This window comes from Amphiura filiformis, chromosome 19 (assembly GCF_039555335.1).
Source record: "Amphiura filiformis chromosome 19, Afil_fr2py, whole genome shotgun sequence".
Taxonomy (NCBI): Eukaryota; Metazoa; Echinodermata; class Ophiuroidea; order Amphilepidida; family Amphiuridae; genus Amphiura; species Amphiura filiformis.
The window spans coordinates 23,306,605-23,328,575 of NC_092646.1; the positions used below are offsets into that span (position 1 = coordinate 23,306,605).

Below are 21,971 nucleotides of genomic sequence, written 5' to 3' on the forward strand. Positions count from 1 at the left end.
AAATTTAAGGGCACACATGATTTAACAAGAAAAAAAAGTACATCTTGTACCACAAATTACAGTGCTATACTTATAGAAACAGGAATGCTATACCTTCAGTGGCGTAGCTAGGGGGCAAGGGAGGGTATGTGACCTGGGTGCCATCTTGGGGCCCTGAATCAACCAACTCAGCATGCCATAGATCGATTTAGCACTCCCTCAGCGGTGAAAGTCAAAATAGTCATTTGAAAGACAGTTTTAAGACCAAAATTCATCTTGATTACAACCAAATTGGTAGTATTTGTGTAAGAGCATGTGAATGTTTCAGGAATGAGGGGCACCATTCTATATCTTTTCTGCTGGGTGCTACAATCCCTAGTTACGCCACTGTATACCTTACCAATCATTATTTTTTGAAAACCCTGTCTACACTAGGAAAAGGTAGCCAATTCAATTGCGACAATAACCATTAATTGCCCCTTTTTCTTTTGCCTTCCCGATTTTTGTTGGGGGGGGGGAACTCTGCCCCTCCACCTACCCCGCTAGTTGCTGGTGGCATATTTCCCTTGGCTGCCCCCTCAATTGCAGATGTCTAATTATGCCACTGACATATTTTGGCACTGAATTCGATAACAAATATACTGCATGTTAAAATTGTACCTGTTTCCTGGGGTAAGCGTGGTATGAGAGGTCCCTTGTCATTGGCGATACTGACTGTATCAAAATGATTGGTACCCATCAGTTAATAATGATTATTATTGACAAGACTGCCACATCAAAATGCAACATGTGATCCACCTAGTTTGTGGATAAATGTTATCAATGGTCATAACTCATAACAAACAGTAAATTATGGTCATTTCAATATGATCCAAGGTTGCATTCAGAAAAAGTCGGTTTTTCAACAAACTACAATACTGATGGGTACCAGTCAGTTTGATACACTCTGCATTGGGCTATTCCAGTTGAAATCCACACTACCCCTGTATATCTTCCATAAGGGGAGTATGTTTTTTAAATGTAAATCCTTTTGAAACCCATACTCCCCCCGTATTATGGCTTTACCTATATCTTCCACAACTGGAGTAAGTATTTTAAATGGAAGTTACCCAATTGTATATTCTATTCAAAATGTATATTCCCTCTGTGGCAGACTTAAGCTAAATCTTCCACAGGGGTAGTGTGGATTTTAAATGAAATAGCCCATTACATCATATATTTAATCTCTTGTTCAATATATATCTACATTCTACATGATTATCTCTTGATACATATTTGTTAAAAATTACTTATTTAATTACAAACAATTTTACAAATTGAAAACTTTATGGAGGCATTCTGGGCTATTCTAACAGAAATCCATACCCCCCTATGGAAGACATGACCTTAATCTCCCACACAGGGAGTGTAGATTTCAAATGTAATCACCCATTCAGATAACCCCATTTCTCACTCACTGTGTGCAAGATTAAGGTTGGTCTTCCACAGGGGGTGTATTTTTAAACTGGAATAGCCCATGGATTACAGACAGTGAAATAGTTACCTACAATTTTCTACAAAATAATCATTACTACCGCAGAATATTATACAGATCTATTTTAATAAACATAAAACATTACTGATCCCAGTTTTATGATAAGCACTGATGAGGTTACATTGGTTCAAATTGTTTTAAAGGAAGTGTCCGGCAATCACAACATTATGTCTTATATATTATAAAAATAATTATCAAGCACGAATCACATGGTTTTATTTAAAACAAAGTCATATTAACCATAAAAACGAATAAAAACAGCCATCTCTCAACACGCGATATTCAAAATTCCCACGCCAAAATTGTCTAGAGCAATGACGTCCTAATAATTCAATGAAGCCTGACGACATTTGAGCACAAATAACCATGACGTCACTGCTCTAGAAAATTTCGCGCGAATTTTGAATATCGCGTGTTGAGAGATTGCTGTTTTTATTTGTTTTATGGTTAATATGAGTTTGTTTTAAATAAAACCATGTGGTTCGTGGCTTTATAACTATTTTTCTAACATATAAGACATAATGTTGTGATTGCTGGACACTTCCTTTAAATGCTGACATGTTGAGCACTTGCCGTATTCTCTCTAAATAACGCTCTCGTATAATAAATGCCCCTCCCCACTATGTCGCAAAACTACATGGACAACACCTACATGTGTACTTCAACTTCTATCAAATTTATTGTAAAATTATAGTCAAATTATCATATAAAGAACTAAAAATCAAAATCAAATTTGAACCTGGAAGCAAACGGCAGGGAGTCCTATTTCATTATTTTTGCTCCGATTTTAAAGTTTTTTCATTGAAAATTTGCCTCTAATAAACATCCTCCTTTTGGAAAATTCAATGCTGCTGGGGCGTTAATTAGAGGGAATACGGTGATGCATTTACCTCACATGCCTCACCCCACCCAAGAGGAATTGGGAGCTGTTTGAGGTTAATCAAATCTTAGTGCAGATAGGTTGCAGTACCATGGTAGTGACCATGTTGCAAGGAAATGATTCTGATTTGCAGTCCAATCTCCCTTGCCTGGACCTCTTGTATAGGCCTATATCTCTGTTATCCGTAGGTGTGATCTTTATAAGAATACATGTTTTTAATGATTTGAAATTGAAACCTTAATTTCATGTTCTGAAGCATTTAGAAAGACATAATCTATGTTGCTTGGATTAAAAAACGGAAAAGGGATGAATCTGTATTCACAGGCCAGAGTGCCCATCTCTTTTGTAAAGCAATTGGGCCAGACTCCTCCATATAATGTTGCTGTGTGGGATTGCTACTCCTCCACAGTGAGTCTGTTACCTTCCCGGCAATGAATAAAGCCGGTATCCATTTATACACCTGGGTGGGGAGAGGCAAAAGGGGTGAAGAGCCCACAACATGTTGACGATGCGGGGATTCGATCCCACAACCTCGAGCTACCTTGCGAGTATGAGTCAAGGTCAAAGTCTTAGAATGTTGCGCCACTGTGGGGTGTTTTTGTATAAATAGCCCAATACACTTTGGTGTATATAAGAACATAGATTTGAGAAGCATGTCTGGAAAAAATTTAAGGAAACCAAGAAATGCCTTGCAGGGAAATTTTGGCATTTGGAGGGTTATTTTGCTACCCCAAATAAATAAATACATAAATGGTGGGAAATATTCTTAGCTTTTTTTGGGAAATTTGGTTCACCTTCCTGGGAAATGTTTTTGTTCAGAAAAGCTCAGAATTTAGTAAGATCAACCACGAACACAGGGTAGTAGCTACCATAGTTTCAGTGCTGGTGGCATTTGATGAAAATCATACATATTTGGCATTTTGTTGCCAACATTTACCAAATGATTGACAACAGTGAGTTTGCGAGCTTTGTGTACGTAAAATACGAATCTTTGCAAGAGTTGTTTCACAGGTTCTGTATAAACTATACACCCCTATAGAAGACATGATCTCAATCCAGAGGATGTTTAAAGACATTCCCATGACCCAATGGGGTTTCTGACCTTGGTATGTCTGGTTTTTGTACACATGTGGCAAGTTGACCATACTTTGCATTGGGATTGTGTGCAAATATCTGATGTTTTCATCCTATTATTTAACATTGAAAACATCGAGACTTAGGAATAAAATTAATGCAGTGGGACAATATGAATGTTTCCTGTAAGAAAATCAAATATCAGTCATAAGTCTCAACTATTAGCTCGTTGGCTGCAGTTTTAAAATTACCATTTTGTGTGTGTGGCAATGGGGACTTTGCCTCTAAAATTAGGTTATATTGGTCAAATTTCCCAATCATAGTCATTGTAGGAATGCCTTTAAGCCTCCTCTGATCTCAATCCACACAGGGGGTGTGGATTTCAAATAGAGTAACCCATTCAGGTAACCCCATTTGAAATTCACACCCCCTGTATGGGAGATTAAGACCACATCTTCCAGAGGGTATATAAATTTCATCTGGAATAGTCCAATGAAATTCCAACTCAGGTGAAAATTCAACTCTCCTCAAAAGACAATGTCTGATATTGCATGTCCCTTACAGGTTTCCATACATGGTTGTTTTCATCTGGTGTCCCTAACAGGTTTCCATACATGCTTGTTTGCACCTGGTCCATATTCCATACTCCTTATAAATACAACAAATCATAAAAATGTGGCTGTTGACACCCAGCATTGAACTCTTTTCAAAGACCTGCAAGAAAAAAAAAATTGAGATAAAAGTAAGCTAGGAACAGATGCCCTACAGGTGGGTGGTTAGGAATAGGGTTAGGATTAAGTATTAAGAGTTTAGGGTTAAGGTTACGGTCATGGTTGGGAGTGTGATTATACCATTTTTCATCTTGGTGAGTCAGTGATGTCAGTGCATATTTCATTGGACACAGATGCAAATCACAAGCATTCTTATTCAATGGGTGCATCTTGTAAAGAATTCACGTAATTTGATTGGTTTTCTGGTGTATAATATCTCACAATAGTTGATAGTGATATTAGTCAGGGCGCTATGCCACGCAACGGCGCACGCTTGTTGCTCCTAAATGATTATGCGATAATGCGTTCAAGCGTAATACGTCGTGCGAGAACTAAGAACGCGATTCGGCGGCTTAGATGTTTGTGATGGTTTCGTTCATTTAAAACAACGCCGGTATCCACTACGATAAAAATATTGGCCAGCCCATCCATTATGACACGATATTGGATAGGCAAAAGACAAAATCCTATCATTTATTCTCTAATTCACTTACAGCACTGGAGTGTGCACGTACGCATTTAAACCGCGGAAAATATCTGTACGCGAAAATATTGGCGTATACAGTACTTGATCGTGTACTAAAGTTTGTTCGGTTTATATAAGGCGGAAAAAATTAGATTCATAACACCGTGTATTGATATAGAATGGCATGCACACAGTTTTGCATTGCGTAATGTGTGACTGCCACACACTTATGTAAATTTACGCGAATGTGAGTTGGGAGTTTATTGACGCGCGAAGTAACAAAAGCCGAATAATTTCCGCCTTATATAAACCGAACACTCTGTAAATCTACTCACTTTCATCTTGAAAAAGTTTGGATACATCTGTAAAAACCTGAAAACAAAACAAGGGAAAAAAATGTTAAAAATACTTTCATGAAATTCATCACTAAGTCAAATTTCTGCTTATACAGTTATGGCTTAGGAGATGGAGATAAGTTGCAGAACCAGGTGATATTGACAAAGAAGGGAAAGCATATTGAATGTTTTTCATAAACACACATGGATCATAGAGAGTAATGGTGGTGCTACGGGACCTATTTTGGTATTTTTCTACGATTGGACCAGCGAAGTTGTTGATGTCGACTGGGACCATCAAAGTAAATAAAATGACAAAATTGTCCATTTTTTTGGAGTTTATAATTAAATCAAGAAAACATGTATGTAAAATTTTTAGGATTCTTTATCTGCAGAGTTCATCCTGCATCCAATTGGACCCATAAGCCTATATTGTATTGGAAACTCAGTGTCTCTATTTCAGCCAATTTTCAAAAATCTGCATCAGAGACGCAAACACACAGAAAACACACGAACCCTGCCCTGATCCACAGCCCAAGTGACAGAGATTATTGCGTAATGCTCTGCGTACAATGTACATGCTTTACTGCATGTCAGAGGCAATAAGGGCACATTATTTTAAGTATAGGATGCTCATCATGTGACACGTTTGGACAAATCCGAGTGCACAGTTTTGAATAACGGACCGTGGTGGCAAAAGAATATTGCATTTTGTATCTGATCTTCAAATGGGGTTTCCTGAATGGGTGACTCCATTTGAAATCTACACCCCCTGTGTGGGAGATTAAGGTCATGTCTTCCATAGGGGTGTATAAATTTCAACTGGAATAACCAATTTTGAAGCTGACGAGCACCTAAATGGGTGATTCCATTTGAAATCTACACCCCCTGTGTGGGAGATGAAGGTCATGTCTTCCATTGGGGTGTATAAATTTCAACTGGAATAACCAATTTTGAAGCAGACAGCACCTAAATGGGTGATTCCATTTGAAATCTACACCCCCTGTGTGGGAGATTAAGGTCATGTCTTCCATAGGGGGTGTATGGATTTCAACTGGAATAGCCCAAAGCTACTTACCTCGTCCACACCTCTATCAGCATGTATTGTTCTCACTTTATTGTCCTTAGCATAGTGGTCTACTATAGGTTTGGTCTGCTCTACATATGTTGTAAACCTATGGGGAGAAATAAATGAATCAAGAGTGAAATGAACAAGAGAAAACATTTTACCCTTCCCAGAATCCTTTGCAACATTATACATCACCTCATTTCATCAAATGATGCTCCCATTACATTTGTACATTTGTTGTCAATTTGAGAAATTAAACGTGGGTTGACAGTAAAAAAAAAAACATAGTTAGCAAGATGTGCTCTGTTCATTGAGGCACTTCTTACCACTATCGACCCATGTTGCACTAGATAGCAAATCAGTAAAGAAAATTGAAATGGGAGAAATGCATTATGGGAAGCGTATGATTTCTCCTCTAGAAATTAGCAACCTTATAAACAATGGTGCTAATGAAAGCTTGGAAATCTGATCTTGAGGTAAGGAGCGTGGCCCAGCAGTTAAGGTCTTTCACTCTGTTGCAAGGAAAACCCTGGTTCAAAGACCTCGCAAGCAGTTCCGATCAGGGTAACTCCTGGTTGTTTCTAAATCCTACCCTGGGGATCGTGGGAGGACACTGTCTGACACCAAATGATTCACTTAGGTTAAAAACATGTGGATGGGGAGGCACTCATCTTGGACACCACCTCAGGCCAACATCTTTCCCATCCATAGCTCATTTATATCTTCCTGCTCAAGGTCAGCTCCACTTTGAGACAGGTGTCCCAGGTTCCTAGTAGACTTACCTCTTTTTTAAACTTTCCATGTTATCATCTGTCCTCCCACTACTCTGACCTCTTTTCAATACTCTATCTACACATTCCTACAAAAGGAACAGATTAAAATCAATTATTTGAGATGTCAATCAACTGGGTTGGTCTTAACCCCTGGAATTATGGAAACCGCTTATGGAAAACTGCTAAATTGTTGGTATATTATATAAAAGTATACTTATTTAGAATAAAATGCTCAGTTTGGGAGAAAAATTAAAAAAAATTGACAAACATTTTTTGGGGCAACGTAACTAAAAAAATCTGTTATTAATTTTTAATACTTGACATAAATATCTTGGAAATGTTTTTATTTTTTTAAATTTTGTCCAACTTTGAAACCAAAAATGGTTGAAAAATGCTCAATTTTGCACATAAACAAAACAAGCATATTTAAAAAGAACTTGATTTTCACCCAAATTTCAACAATTATTTGATGAAGTTCAAAATTTAAAAAAAATATTAAAAAGCAGTAATTGCACCAGGTGGCAGGGGGATATCCCCCCAATGTTGGGCTCTCCCAGTAGAAATAAGAAATCAGGAAACTTGCACTATAATCTTAGCAAAAGTCTTCAAAACATAGTGCTTTTCAAGCAGCAAACAAATACATTTGTATTCTGTGTGAAAGGTTAAGTATAAAACCAAACAAAAGTATTTCAGAATAGTAATACAGAGCTGAATTAAAAGTATTTCAAATTGAATTAAGACATCTTATACAAACATTGTTCTCTCTGCTTATTCGTATCTGCAGGACTTATTGGTCATGGATAGCGAAATATTTGCCCTCTTTGTTCTTAAACTGTGTTTGTTTTTCAAATTTCATGAGATTCCAATGTGTATGTATAATAAACATATCAAAAAAAGTAACTAACCCCCCTTAAATAATGGCCATTATTCAAAAAGGGGCTATTGTATTACAAATCTGTAAAATGCGTTGGAAGCAGAATTTATTTCTGCGCATTTTGACACCTCATTTAATTCGATAGCCCAGAAAACAATAAAACACCAGTCAATTTAATGTAGTGAGGTCCAGATTTGAAAGTTGCACTTACATACAAATTTTTACAGTACAAAAACACTCAGATATCATTACACAGGTTTCCTTCCATTACACTGAATGCAAAATCAATAGAATTTACGGCAACTTTCAAATCTTGGGCTACATTGATTTAAATGTACGCTGTGACGTCAATATTTTGTCAATTGCTACAAATGAGGTGTCAAAATGTGCAGAAATAAATTCTGCTTCCAACTCATTTTACAGATTTGTAATACAATCACCCGTTGTTGAATAATGGTCATTATTTAAGGGGGGTTAGTTACTTTTTTTGAGATGTTTATAAAGGCATATTGGGCTATTCCATCTGAATCCATACACCCCCTATGGAAGACACAACCTTAATCTCCCACACAGAGGTGTAGATTTCAAATGGAGTCACCCATTCAGGTAATCCCATTTGATATTTACACTCCCTGTGTGGGAGATTAAGGTCATGTCTTCCATAGGGGGTGTGAATTTCAACTGCAATAGCCCATTCTTAGTTTGTCCTAGCCTTTTTAATATTTTTGTTTCAAATTAAAAAGTAAATTCTTAAAAACAAGGGAAGAGGCCCATGCACCGTACACTGAACACAGGTAAAGGAGACGACCCTGTATAGTGATCGGAGTGCCCATCTCTCTTTCATTGGCGATTGGGCCAGACTCCTCCATGTAATGTTTTTTTTTTATTTCACATAGCCAAAACGGCTTTTATTTCCCTGTGCTCAATGGGAGAAAAACATGTATACAGAAAATGAAAAACTACACAGAATTACATAATGCAGGAGAACATTGATAAAAAACATTACATGATGTTTGAAAAGAGCGCAATCCATTACAGCTTTTTAAAAAAGAATGGTAAAAGTTAACAACACATCTGTTCTAAAACATGCCATTTATCAATAAATTTGTGCATTGTATTATTAGTAATAGCAATTCGTTTCTCAAGCTTGTAATGAAATTTAATCAATTGCAGAAAAGACACAAAAGATGGCTTTTGGTTTTTAAATCTACTGTCGTAAATAACCTTTTTGATTAAAATGACACATATATTCAGTAAAGTCTCAGAACCAAAACCAAAAATAATATGCTTATAGTTTAAATCAATGTTTCCATCAATATTGTCTATATACCATGATCTAAAATCATCCCACATTTTCTTCGCATATTTACAATCCCAAAACAAATGGTTCAAAGATTCAGGAGAGTTATTACAAAAGGTACACATTTCACTGTTCACAAGGTTCATCTTATGCAGTCTACTATTTGTCATTAGACAATTAAGATTAATCTTATATTGAAAAATCCTGGTTCTTATATCATAAGTTGACTTGAAAGGCATAAGATAAATAACACTCCATTCATCGTCATTAATATTAAACTCATTCTTATACTTTTTCTGTGATGTTGGAGGCTCTTGTATTCTCTGTACAAAATACGATTAATACATTGAGATGTCATTTTACTAATATTGATTTCTTTATCTTCATGATACAACACGAAACCTTTAGGAGTACAAAGATCCCTGTCAAAACCCTGTTTCAAAACTTGTTTCCATGAGGAAGGAATTGCATCAATAATGCTCCTCCATTGCAAAAAATACTTCTTAAAATCCCCTATCACTCCAGACCTTGAATGGAACAATCGTACCATCAGTGTAAAATAAGTCGCTTACTAACTTCATACCGTGGATCAAAAATGCTGAAAATAGATGGACTGGCGATTCACAAGGATGCGACGATTGTTCCAAATACATTGCTGGTGTGGGTCGACATTATCAGGATTTGTTAAATTAATATACTGAAATCAACATATCTTTATAAAAGGATGGAATATGCCATTTCATTATTTGCTTTGGGGAGATATTGCAATAAAAGATTAAATCATTACCATATGGGATGATAAATTCATTCAAAATAATTTTCCAAGGTGCTGAAGTGGTATTGTATTTACTAACCCACTTAATTTTCTGAGCAGCAAAAATAGATTTTACATCAACCATTTTCAGCCCTCCTTGGTCAATTTCACCAATAATTGTGTTTCTCTTAACAAAACCTTTACCTCCATTCCAAAGAAAATTATAAATAATAGTGTCAATTTGCTGAATCACATGGTCAGGGATATGAATGACTGATGCCAAATAAATAAATTTTGATAATGCAAATGTTTTGATCAAGAGGATTTTACCAGAAAGGGTTAAGTTTCTAGTTTTCCAAATATTTAACAGAGTCTTTATATGCTTGATTTTTGGAACAAAGTTCAGATTCCCAGCAGCATCATTATCATAAGAAAAATACACACCCAATGCCTTAACAGGATTATTTGGCCACTCAACATTCAATGGTTTTTCTTTGCAATTTCTCTTAGAACCAAGCCATAATGCTTGAGATTTACTTACATTTAATTTCAATCCAGAGACCTTAGAGAAAAGATCTAAAACATTTAAAAGATTATTTGCTGACTGAACGTCATTTAAAACACATGTAGTGTCATCTGCATACTGAATTAACTTAAGTTCAAAGTTATTCACAATTATACCCGAAATAGATGTGTCTTCACGTATTGAACATGACAATAATTCAATCGCCAAAATAAACAAGTAAGAGCTCAATGGGTCGCCCTGCCGCATACGCCATGCCCCATCGAAAAGTAATGTGATGTAAGCCCATTATTAAGAATACAACTACTAATATTAGTGTAAAGGGCTTTGACATACTTGACAAAAAACTTGGACCAAAATTCATTCGATTTAAAGCTTGAAAAATAAAGTTCCACTCTAACGAATCGAACGCTTTTTCAAAATCTAAGAACAAAAGAAGACCTGAAATATTTTTGAATTTAGTATACTCCATAATATCATTAATAGAACGAACTGAGTCACCAATGTATCTACCTTTAACAAATCCACTTTGGTCAGTATGAATCAAATTATGAATAACCTTTTCAACTCTCATCGCTAGGGCTTTAGAGGCGATTTTGTAGTCTACATTAAGTAAGGATATGGGTCTCCAATTCTTTAACTTGCATCTGTCTTTACCTTCTTTCTCAATCAACGTAATCACAGCTTGCCTCTGAGAAGATGACATTTCTCCTTTATTCAAACCTTTATTTAATACATGCACCAAAAAAATATCAATTTTATTCCAGAATTGCAAGTACCATTCACATGATAAACCATCATTACCCGGACTTTTATTCTTTGACATTTTACTAAGTACATTAAAACACTCAACTTTTGTGAGGTTACCTTCACACTTTATCATGTCTATGTCAGTTAAAGTTGGTATGGTATTACCTTGCAAAAGGTATTATTTCTGGAAGAAGTTATATCAACCTTGATTCATAAATATTTTTATAGTACTCACTTTGTGCATTCAAAATAGACATAGGTTTAATAATTTCTGTACCATCATCAGAAACAATTTTTTTACACTGCTTTTTTCTGCAATTCCTTTTTCAAGGCCCAAAAATACTTATTGCTTTTCTCACCTTTTTCTGCCCAACGAATTCTTGAGCGAACAATTATACCATCAATAATTTTTGTATCAAGCTCCTCCAAAACAGATTTAACCGAATTAATCTCATTTAAAGTATCTTGAGAAGGATCATTAGCCAAAGACTTCTCCAATGAATTAAGTTTACTGCTAAGCTCCTTAATTCTGTCTCTACTTAAAACACACTTTTTCTTGGCATACTTCATTGTTTCATTTCTAACCTTATATTTGATCCATTCCCATTTAACTTGAGGATCAGATAAAGAAACATCATTTAACCAAACATCAAGATTCTTGTTCATGTCATTCACATAATCATCCTCATTAAGATATGAATTATTGAATTTCCAGTGACCAGGACCCCGTACAGGGTCTTTTTGAAGTTGTACATTCAAAGTGATACCAGAGTGGTCAGTTCTTAAACCTGGAACAATATCTGCTTTTGTCACATACTCAATTAAATTATTGCTTATAAGAAAATAATCAAGTCTACATTGAATAAGGGATTAGGTTGTCTCCATGTAAATCTACTGAATATTAGGATGTAAATATCTCCATATATCTAAAACATCAAAATTATCCATAATATCAGAGATTTTTCAACAACATTCTCTTTAATTCTTTCATGACCACCTTTTTTATCAAGCATAGCATTCAAAATACAATTAAAATCTCCTGCAATAATAATCCTTTCATTGCTACCGAAATTACTTTCATCAAACAAATCATTTAATTTTGAATAAAAATTAATCTGCATGTTTTCAATATTCGGGGCATAAATATTGACCAAAGTAAAAGTTAATTCATCTTTAACAAAATTAATCTTCAGAATTCTACCTTCATCATCTTTGTAAACATCAGTAACGTCAATATCACATCCATTATCCATGTAATGTTGCTATAGGGGGATCGCTACACCTCCTCTACAGCGACACTGAACATAGAAACATTCAAACAATGCCAACTAAATTGTAGCAAACAAGATGAAATTAATGATGCTTAATCTTAAAATTCATATCCCCCTGAGGACTACCTGCCGATCTAACATTGCCTCTGATTGGTCAATTATGTGATATCTTAATCACCAATCAGAATGGAGCTTTGCAAATAATTCAGCCCAATTTTTTTGTGTGGTGAAATTATTCTAACAATGTTGCTGATTGGTCCAATTGATAATGAAAACTTCTTTTTGACCAATAGGCAGGTAGTTCTCATGGGGTTAAATTGTTTGAAAAATAAAATCAGTGAAAGTAACTACACACAATGCTAAAAAACATTCTGGAGAAACTGCAGTATACAACACCAAATCATGCAGGCCTAGGAAAATTTTTATTTCCCACAAAGATATACCAATTTTCCCCCAAAAAGTATCAATATTTCCTACACATATTTCATTATTTGTAGAGACAAAATTTCCTTCCAGCTTCAAGGATTCAACATATTTTGCCCGGCAGGCTGACACGGCCGTCTAGATTTGTTTTGAGCAATATCTAGGTGTTGGTGTTAAGCTTCAATCGGCATAATCACCATGGCAGCTGGCAGCTGTTGCGTGTCACATACTGCAATTTCCCCCACTGCGCTATTCCTGTTGAATTCCATACACCCCCTGTAGAAGACATGACCTTCATCTCCCACAGAGGGTGTGTAGATTTCAAACAGAATCCCCCATTCAGGTGACCCATTTGAAATTCACACTCCCTGTGTGGGAGATTAATGTCATGTCTTCCATAGGGGGTATAGGGATTTCATCTGGAATTGCCCATTTGTGTCTAATAAACTAGTCATTAGTATATAATGTAATTAATGATATCCCAACCAGTTTAAATGAAAGCAATAATTACTGCATAGAAACATATTAGCACATACCGTATTGTTTGTAATAAAGGGCGTTGCATTTTTCCAAAAGGGGGGCGTTTATTAGAAGTGAATTGTCAGTGAAAAAAGATTAAAAATCGGGTTCAATTTCCCGATGGTGCTCCTGTTAAAAGAAGGGATTTACGACTATACATGATGGCGGCGCCCATGGAAAATGATATTTTCGTGGGAAATACAACAAAATTACACCTGTAAGTGCATGGAATTAGTGAAATTCTACCATAATTAGGCAATGAAATGGACGGGAGTTGAGTCATAATAGGTTTTGTCAATGCAATTTAGCGATCGTGACTGACATGACCAATGCAAGTTTTAAGCTTCTACATACGATATGGCATGGAAATGTTTGCATTTTTGTCAATTTTTCACAGAAAAATTGGAGGGGGGCGTTTATTAGAGGGGGAGCGTTTATTACAAACAATACGGTATATTAATTAGCACAGCTGTTTACACCATCTGGAAAAATCTATAACTAAGTTTAAGTTACCTTAGCAAGGCTAACAACATGCAAGCATTTGATATTAGGGACCGTTCACAAACACTTGTTAGGGGGCCTGATACAAAAACGGGCCCTGAAATTTTTGATCCTCGAAAGGGGGGGACCCTGAAAAAATGACCACAAATTTTCTTGGAAAAATTGAGTTTATATGCTTTTCTATGGGGTTGATGCATAATATTCATGTCAAAAAAGGGGGGCCCCTGAGGTAAGGTTTTGCGATAAAATTTTTTTCATCAGGCCCCCCCCTTACAAGTGTTTGTGAACGGTCCCTTAATTCCATGCATTATTAGGCAATGGGAAAAGCCCTGTTCTACGGTCAGACACAGGGTCAGTCAGGATTTTTTTTTTGCTAATAGGAGTTAAATAACCCTAAAACTTCACTGAAAGTTTGAAAAATCTAGAATAATAATCTGAAAACATTTTGCAAACATAATCTGATCTACTGGACTTCCTTTTTATGAGAAGCAATATTTCACATCCTGGATGCATTGTCAGGCCAATTACTGTTGTTCTGACAGCAAAAGTTCATTGACCTGTGAATCGGATCAGTTGGCTTGACAATGCATCTGGGACAGGATGTGAAATATTGCCACTCATAAAAAGTAAGTACAGTATATCAGATTATAATCCCAAATTCATATTTATTACTACCTGGATGTATGATAATCTCCATAATCGTATTTTGCATACATATATTTGGAAATTTTCAGAATTTTCCCACAAATTTCAACCCTACCAAAAACAGCATTCTTTATGGTCATAGGTTATAGCTAGCCCAAGTTGAGTGCCGGCTAATTTTGCTATCCAATTAGAGTACTGGCTCGGGCACAATCTTTTTAGCGAACATGAGGGATCAGGGAATAGGCTAGGGGTATACCCAATTTTTTGGTTTTTTTACACTTTTATGATGAATAAAACATTTTTTGGGGAAAAATAATATTTTTTTATATTTAAAAAAAAAATTTTTAGTGCCAGTCAGAGCCGATCCGTGCCGGTTACCCCCCGACCGGCATGGCTATAACCCTGGGTCATACTGCTGAAAAATAAAAAATAAATAAAAAGATTACTTTGTTTGTACCTGAACATGAGAAAACACAATGAACAATCTTAATCTGATCATCCACCTTTAAAAATCTTTAATCTGGCCGCCCACCTTTAAAGACACTGTAATACTAACCTGCTCTGAACATTCGAAAAACAGAACAAATTTGAAATCTGTTTTTTCAGCCATCTTTGTATTCCAGCCACTCAAGTTGTCTTCATTCCTCGGGAAGCCATCTATAAGGAATTTTTTGGTTTGACTCTTTTCCATTGCCTGTGTAATGATGAGAGAAGTCACCAAGAACCGAAGTGTAAGTAACCCTTCTACCCTGTGCTATAAATAGACTATTCCAGTTGAAATCCATACAAGGCATGATTTAGTATCAGAATTTTTGCAAAGCAAAATTGTGACAAAGTTTCATTTGTATAGCAATAATTATGTATAGCATTGACATATGTTTGTGTGATTGCATAGCAATTTGGCTAGATTGTGTAGCAAAATGCGATGCGATACCAGTTATATTATGCCCTGAATCCATATATACCCTATGGAAGACATTGACCTTAATCTCCCACACAGGGGTGTATATTTCAAAAGGAGTCACCCCTCCAGGTAACCCCTTTTGAAATTCACACTCTCTGTGTGGAAGAATACACCCATGTCTTCCATAGGAGTATAAGGATTTCAACTGGAATCGTCCAATACAAGTAATACCCCTATTTAGTATGCCCATACTAAAGTTTGTTTACCTTATATAAGGCGGAAATTATTCGGATTTTGTTACTGTGCGTGTCAATAAAGTCCCAACTTCAATCACACATTATGCAATGCTCAACTAGAGTTAGCATTGCGCCCAACTGCGTGCACACCATTCTATATCAATACAAAGTGTTATGAGTCTTATTTTTTCACCTTATATAAACCGAACAAACTTTAGCAGCAGCGAATGACGAAAAAATTGGTTGGAGTCAATCGTTAGTAACGATGTAAAAGCCAACATTTCACTAGATTTATCAGCCACATAGTATCCCAACGTGCATTTTGAGATTGTGCTATTCCTACAGATTACAAACCTTTTCTGAACACTCTAAGTACAGTACAAATTTAAATTTGATTTTGTGACCGACTTGTTCATTCCAGCCAGTCAAATTCTCATGGTTGATTGGAAAGCCGTCAATTAGGTAGACGTTTGATTTCCTACATTTCATATGCTGCAAGATTTAGAAAGATACACTTTTACTTCAAAATATTCTGTCATGTAACCTTCCCTTGTTATCATCAGTGCAGTGGTTGGGAGCTTTTAATACTTATCCCTTATCCATCCCATAATTGGATCTATCCTGGAATGGTCAAGTTCGGACCATTTTTCTTCATCAACACGGAGACTTTGGTATCAAAAGAAATTAAAAGCTCATATTTTTATCATTACCCAGTAAAATTCAACTTTCGAGATGTTTCGTTTAGATGGTGTGAACAAACAAAAAATTTGGTCAATTAACATAGTGGAAGAAAATGTACATTGTACTATCCTATTGTTCTTGTTATACACATTATTTCTTCTCATATCAAAACCGCTGGAGCAGTACAACTTCAAAATTTGGAAACTTATTGGTTTTAATGGTAGCCTCAATGTAAAATAGAAAACAAAATAAAAAATAAAAAATTGGACCATGTCCCTCTTATGCTGGCTTCAAAATGGAATCTTGACCCTACTCTCCGCAAGTCTTGAACATTTTGTTAGAGAAAACATATCTGATTTTTACCTTGCTGGACAAAACCATAGGGTGACTCTTGACCCAATGTATTTTCAGAAATAGTGCTTTAATCAAAAAATAATTGTGTAGATTGTTACATGATTTTACATAGAACCAACACTCACAATGAAATCAGGTGAATCTTGACTTAAATTTTTTTCCACTTGTGATAATATTTTTGGACAGAAGGTGATAATATTTGAAAAGTGAACCCAAGTGAAGGGCTTGAAGACTTCCTTAGATTCATAAGTAATGGCAACACTAGCCAGTACCGCAGCCAGGACTTTTAGATGGGGAAGGGGGGGAGGGGGAAGCAGCTTTTAAGGGGAAAGTTGATGACATTGTCACTGAGGCCAAAAAGTACTGAAAATAGGTGTACAAATATTAAATATCAGTGCAAGAGGGGGACAAGACATTTCACAGGGGGCACATTCCCCCTGGCATCGCCATTGGCACTATACCATTTTTTTACCCTGATGTGACAGTACCGTCAGTGCACATTTCATTAGGTGCAGCTTCAAGTAGCTCGCAGACGCTCAAAGTGATTGCGTATGCACGCACACGCTTAACGACGCCACATATATGTGTGTGCGAATCAACTGCCTCAATGCGTTGACCTCACTGTCACATCAGGGACAGGGTGAAAAATATTGTAGCACACATTGGGGTATTCCAGTTGAAATCCTAACTACCCCTGTGGACGATTTTGGAAACATCGTCCACAGGGGTCAGGGGGAGTATGTTTTTCAAATGTAATTGGTCACTCAGAGTTAATCATTTTGAAACCCATACTCCCCCTGTATTATGGCTTGACCTATATCGTCCACAACTGGAGTGAGTATTTCGAATGGAAGTTACCCAATTGTCTATTCTATTCAAAACTTATACTCCCTCTGTGGAAGACTTTAGCTAAATAATCTTCCACAGGGGTAGTGTGTATTTTAAATGGAATAGCCCATTCACTGACCTTGTCTAGTAAATTGACGGTAATTTCTACAGGTACTATTTTGCCTTCTTTGATGTAGTCTTGTATAAGGTTGCCATCCTTTGAACCACTGTTTCTTTCTTCTCGTAATAAGTCTCCCGCTGATAGATGTACAAAACCAAATTTCTGTTCGAATGAAATGCAAAAATAATATTGATGATGTGTGTTTTAAGGGGCCGTCCATAATTTTCGCCATTTTCACTTACGTACAAAGCGTACATAATTTTTTACCCCCCTCCCTCGAGTTACGTACAAATTAAATGGCGAAGGATTTCCGTATAGGCCTACTACTAGTAAAAGCAAAATTGAGATGATGTGTTGGGGTTGTGGTTAGAGTTTAGGTTAAAAGGGTTAGGGTTACTAGTGTTCCATGCAGGAGGACAGTTGGTTCTGGATTTTTTTTAACAAATAAGTTGAGAAATGCTAAAAAAAACTTCCTTTTTAAACCATATTTTCATGAAAACGAAAGCCATCAATAAATTAACATACACTAGCTTAAGGGGGTACTACACCCCTGGCCAATTTTGTGCCTATTTTTGCATTTTTCTCAAAAATTATAGCGCATTGGTTACAGGTAAGATATGTATATTATAGGGGCAAAGACTACAACTACTGCACTGAAATTTCAGCAACTCAAGGCAAGTAGTTATTGATTTATTGATCAAATATTGGTTTTCCCTCATTTTTGACTGTAACTCCACAACTGTTGTCTGTGCTGAAATAAAATTTCCAGTGCAGTACTTGTAGTCCTTGCCCCTATAATATACTTATCTTACTTGTCACCAATCCGCTATAATTTTTGAGAAAAATGCAAAAATAGGCACAAAATTGGGCAGGGGTGTAGTACCCCTTAAAATGCAGCCCAAATCTAAACTAAAATAACCAATGCACTCTAAAATCGCCAAACATCCTATAGGCCTACTCTCTTTTCCACTCACTGAGAACCCCCAGGATCACATATGGACCAGGGGATATCCCTTTGGCATGTTTGGTGTATGTTCTTGCAATTTAACTATGGCTTTCATGTCTTTTGTCGCAACAGTGACAATCCACACTAGAGCCTCATTGATAGAAAATACCTTTTAAAGTATTTTTGTATGAAGTTATGAAGTAAATTAAGCATATTAATGTAAAATGGGACCCCTGTGCATATTAGACTCAAAATTAAAAAGAAAATCATTGTTTTCATGGCATGTTATAGAAATTGTTAAAACGAATTGAACAGTTTTAGGTCAATTGGTTATAACTTATGAATAAAATATTGGAAAATACCATAATTTTTCATTTTCATTTTTTTTTTTGCTCAAACAAATCGCCATTTTTCTTACGTACACATGCCCAGGATGTTTACGATATTTATGAACTTTTTACCAAGCAGCCCTAAGATAATAATATCTAATAATAAAGAAAAGAGTCATTTTAGGTGTCCAATTGGAGCCTAATACATATAGTAAACTTACTAACCTGTACTATTCTTTCACACTGTGTTCCTTTCCCAGCACCTGGTGCACCTAAAACAAATATCACTGCTGGTTTAGTTGCCATGGTAATTGCCTCTTGACTCAATGTTCTTACAGCCTGAAAAAAAAGATGTGATACATTTAAACTCCTATAAAAATACACTACGCTTATCTTCAGCTACAATGTATGAGCCTTGACATTAAGTGCAGACCCCAAAACCACCTGTTTTCCCACATTTTCCCCCAAAGAATACTTCCCCCCCAAAAAAAAATTGTTCCAAATTTTATTAACACACCATATTTATGATATTTTTCTTGATCCCCTCCTCACTCATTTTTGCTCCCAAGACAATTTTTGAGGACAAATTCTTTGTTTCTGCCCGAAAGACCCAATTTTTAAGAACTTTGCCCGAAAGTCCTCATTTTATACCATCTTTCCCTTCCTTTCGTAAAACCCAAATTTTTAGCATCTGCCCCCCACCCCCAAAAAATACAATTTTTTAGAATTATCTCTCCAAATACCGGTACCTATAATTTTCACAAAAATTTAAGGGGGTACTACACCCCTGTGGTAAATTTGTGACCATTTTTGCATTTTTCTCAAAAAATTATAATTTCATTTCTTATCATAAATAACGAACCGCTTGTCTTGTGTCACTGAAATTCCAGTGTAGGAACTGGATTCATTGCCCCTATAATATAGCCTACATAACTTTTGTTACCAGTGTGTTATTAGTTTTTGAGAAAAAGCAAAAATAGTCACAAATTTACCACAGGGTGTAGTAATTTTTTTCTTAATACAAATCAAAGTTTTATGCTATAAATAGCCAGAGTATGCAAAATGGGCAAGTGGACTACGGAGAAGTCTAGCTTGAAGAAAGTGTTTGCAATGTGTTTATAAATTATAAAGAACTTCTGTACTGTTTTTTTTTGCTTTACAACCATTTCAGAAACAAAGTACATGAAGGGAGCAAATAAAAAAAATAACAATATTTGATAAATCTTGAGGGCGGGGATGGGAGCCGGGGGCGGGACAATAGTATAACAGTGGCGGTGCCAGGAATTTTTTTCCGGGGGGGGCATTGAGGGGCAAAATTCAACAAATCAACACATTTTGCGCAAAATTACCACAAAAAGGTGACATTTTCGTAATTTTGGGTGACATTTTCGTAATTTTGGGTTTTTACTGGGGGAAATAACAGGGGGAAAGAGTTCTGACTGGGGGGCATTTTGCCCCTTATGCCCCCACCCCCTGTGGCGCCGCCACTGAGTATACATTTGTACATGTTAAATGTCATGGCCGTGGCAACGTTGAAAAATGTGGGGCGGCCATCACATATGTGGGGCGGCCAAATTACAAATATATGCCCAAATTGAAATAAAGATATAATTATAAAGAAAAACATAACAAATTTCTCAAAAAGTGGGGCGGCCATGGCATCCCCGGCCGCCCCGCTTGCTACGGCCCTGTTAAATGTTACTTTTATATATTTTACCTGGCCTAACAATTCCAATTTATAGGATTTTTTTTTGTCAGAAACCTTGGTCCTTGCACAGCTCAGCTCACAGTCATGTTCAATAATTTTTAATTATACAGTCATTGTCAGTGACAGTCACCCGGGTCAGTCAGTTTTGCTTTAATAAAAAAGAAAAACTGACCACCACAATTAATTCATATTATTTTCAAACACATACGTGGCAAATTTGCAACAGTCCCAATGATGTTTACACATCGATGCCTGAACACATGGCATGCTGTACATTTATAAAGTAAACATGATCAATCATGATTCAAACGTACAGATTGAACCGGCAAGCATGGATGGCATGCATGCAAGGGAAGCTTCAACTTCGCCGCCTATTTTTACGATCCTAGAAGAGCGACTAAATTTTAGTCCACCATACCTCAGAATTAGACTTGGTACACCCGTGGCCCATCCTGACACCAGTTACAACAACATCTGAATAAATTTAGGCACTTACCTTGGTAACGAAAGCTTGACCTAAAACCTTCAACATGCAGATTTATACAACAACACTTGATTGCTTATGCGTGTATTTTCGTTGATCCCATTTGTCTTTTCATCGCTAATTGCATTGACGCGGCAGGTGTTGTCCCTCGAATAACTCGGCCCATTCCAACTCGGTCCCCAACAGCATCGGTTAGCGCATCCGAAGCATTAATTATAATTTATAAATGTAGGCCTATGACTATTTTTGCATTTTTCTCAAAAACTAATAAAACACTGGTAAAAAATATACATATTATAGGGGCAAGGAATCCAGTTACTACACTGGAATTTCAGTGACTCAAGACAAGTAGTTATTGATTTATTGATCAAATATTGGTTTCCCTCATTTTTGACTGTAACTCCACAACTGCTGTCTGTTTTGAAATAAAATTTTCAGTGCAGCAGTTGTAGTCCTTGCCCCAATAATATACATATCTAACTTGTCACCAATGCGCTATAATTTTTGAGAAAAATGCAAAAATAGGCACAAAATTGACCCGGGGGTGTAGTACCCCCTTAGGCCTAAAATGCCGCCTAAAGGTCTAATTCAGTGATCCCAGCGAAGGTGTAAACTTCCAAATTTCCCCCCGGTCAGTAACAACAAATCACTGAAAATCGCACTCTTTTGATCACCATCTGCAAACTAAGCTAAACTACACTGATTTTCACCTGCCCCCAGCGTTTCAGTGCTGCGCTGGTCACTTTTTATGTTATTAATTGTATTCTCGATTCCAGAAAAATACAGCACAAATCAAGATTCAATTTTTGCCCGTTTCTACTTACTATAGTCAGCCAAATAAGTAACACAGAAAGCTCATAATAAGCTATAATATAGTAACGCACAACTTTTTAATGAATCATTCAACATACATGTAGGCCCTATTTGTTTGTCTCAACAA

The 21,971-nt window shown here is 36.3% G+C and overlaps 1 protein-coding gene across 1 annotated transcript; it reads right to left on the minus strand.

Annotated features, from left to right (window-relative positions):
* Window positions 1-2,001: 2,001 nt before the first annotated feature.
* Window positions 2,002-21,164, minus strand: LOC140141076 (UMP-CMP kinase-like). Its single transcript, XM_072162847.1, has 8 exons — window positions 21,044-21,164; window positions 19,065-19,178; window positions 17,583-17,726; window positions 14,997-15,134; window positions 6,890-6,966; window positions 6,117-6,213; window positions 5,039-5,075; window positions 2,002-4,181 (listed from the first exon to the last, which is right to left on the minus strand). The coding sequence occupies exons 1-8, from the start codon at window positions 21,077-21,079 to the stop codon at window positions 4,174-4,176; spliced, it is 651 nt and encodes a 216-aa protein (XP_072018948.1). The 5' UTR covers window positions 21,080-21,164; the 3' UTR covers window positions 2,002-4,173.
* Window positions 21,165-21,971: the final 807 nt, after the last annotated feature.

Bases quoted from the DNA above. Each gene is read 5' to 3' on its own strand.
- LOC140141076 (XM_072162847.1), bottom strand. From the start codon at position 21,079: ATGTTGAAGGTTTTAGGTCAAGCTTTCGTTACCAAG. The intron at 15,135-17,582 runs GTCAGTGAATGG...ATCATTACACAG, and splicing joins CCGTCAATTTACTAGACAAG to GCAATGGAAAAGAGTCAAAC. The intron at 5,076-6,116 runs GTAAGTAGCTTT...TTTTGTTTTCAG, and splicing joins CTGATAGAGGTGTGGACGAG to GTTTTTACAGATGTATCCAA.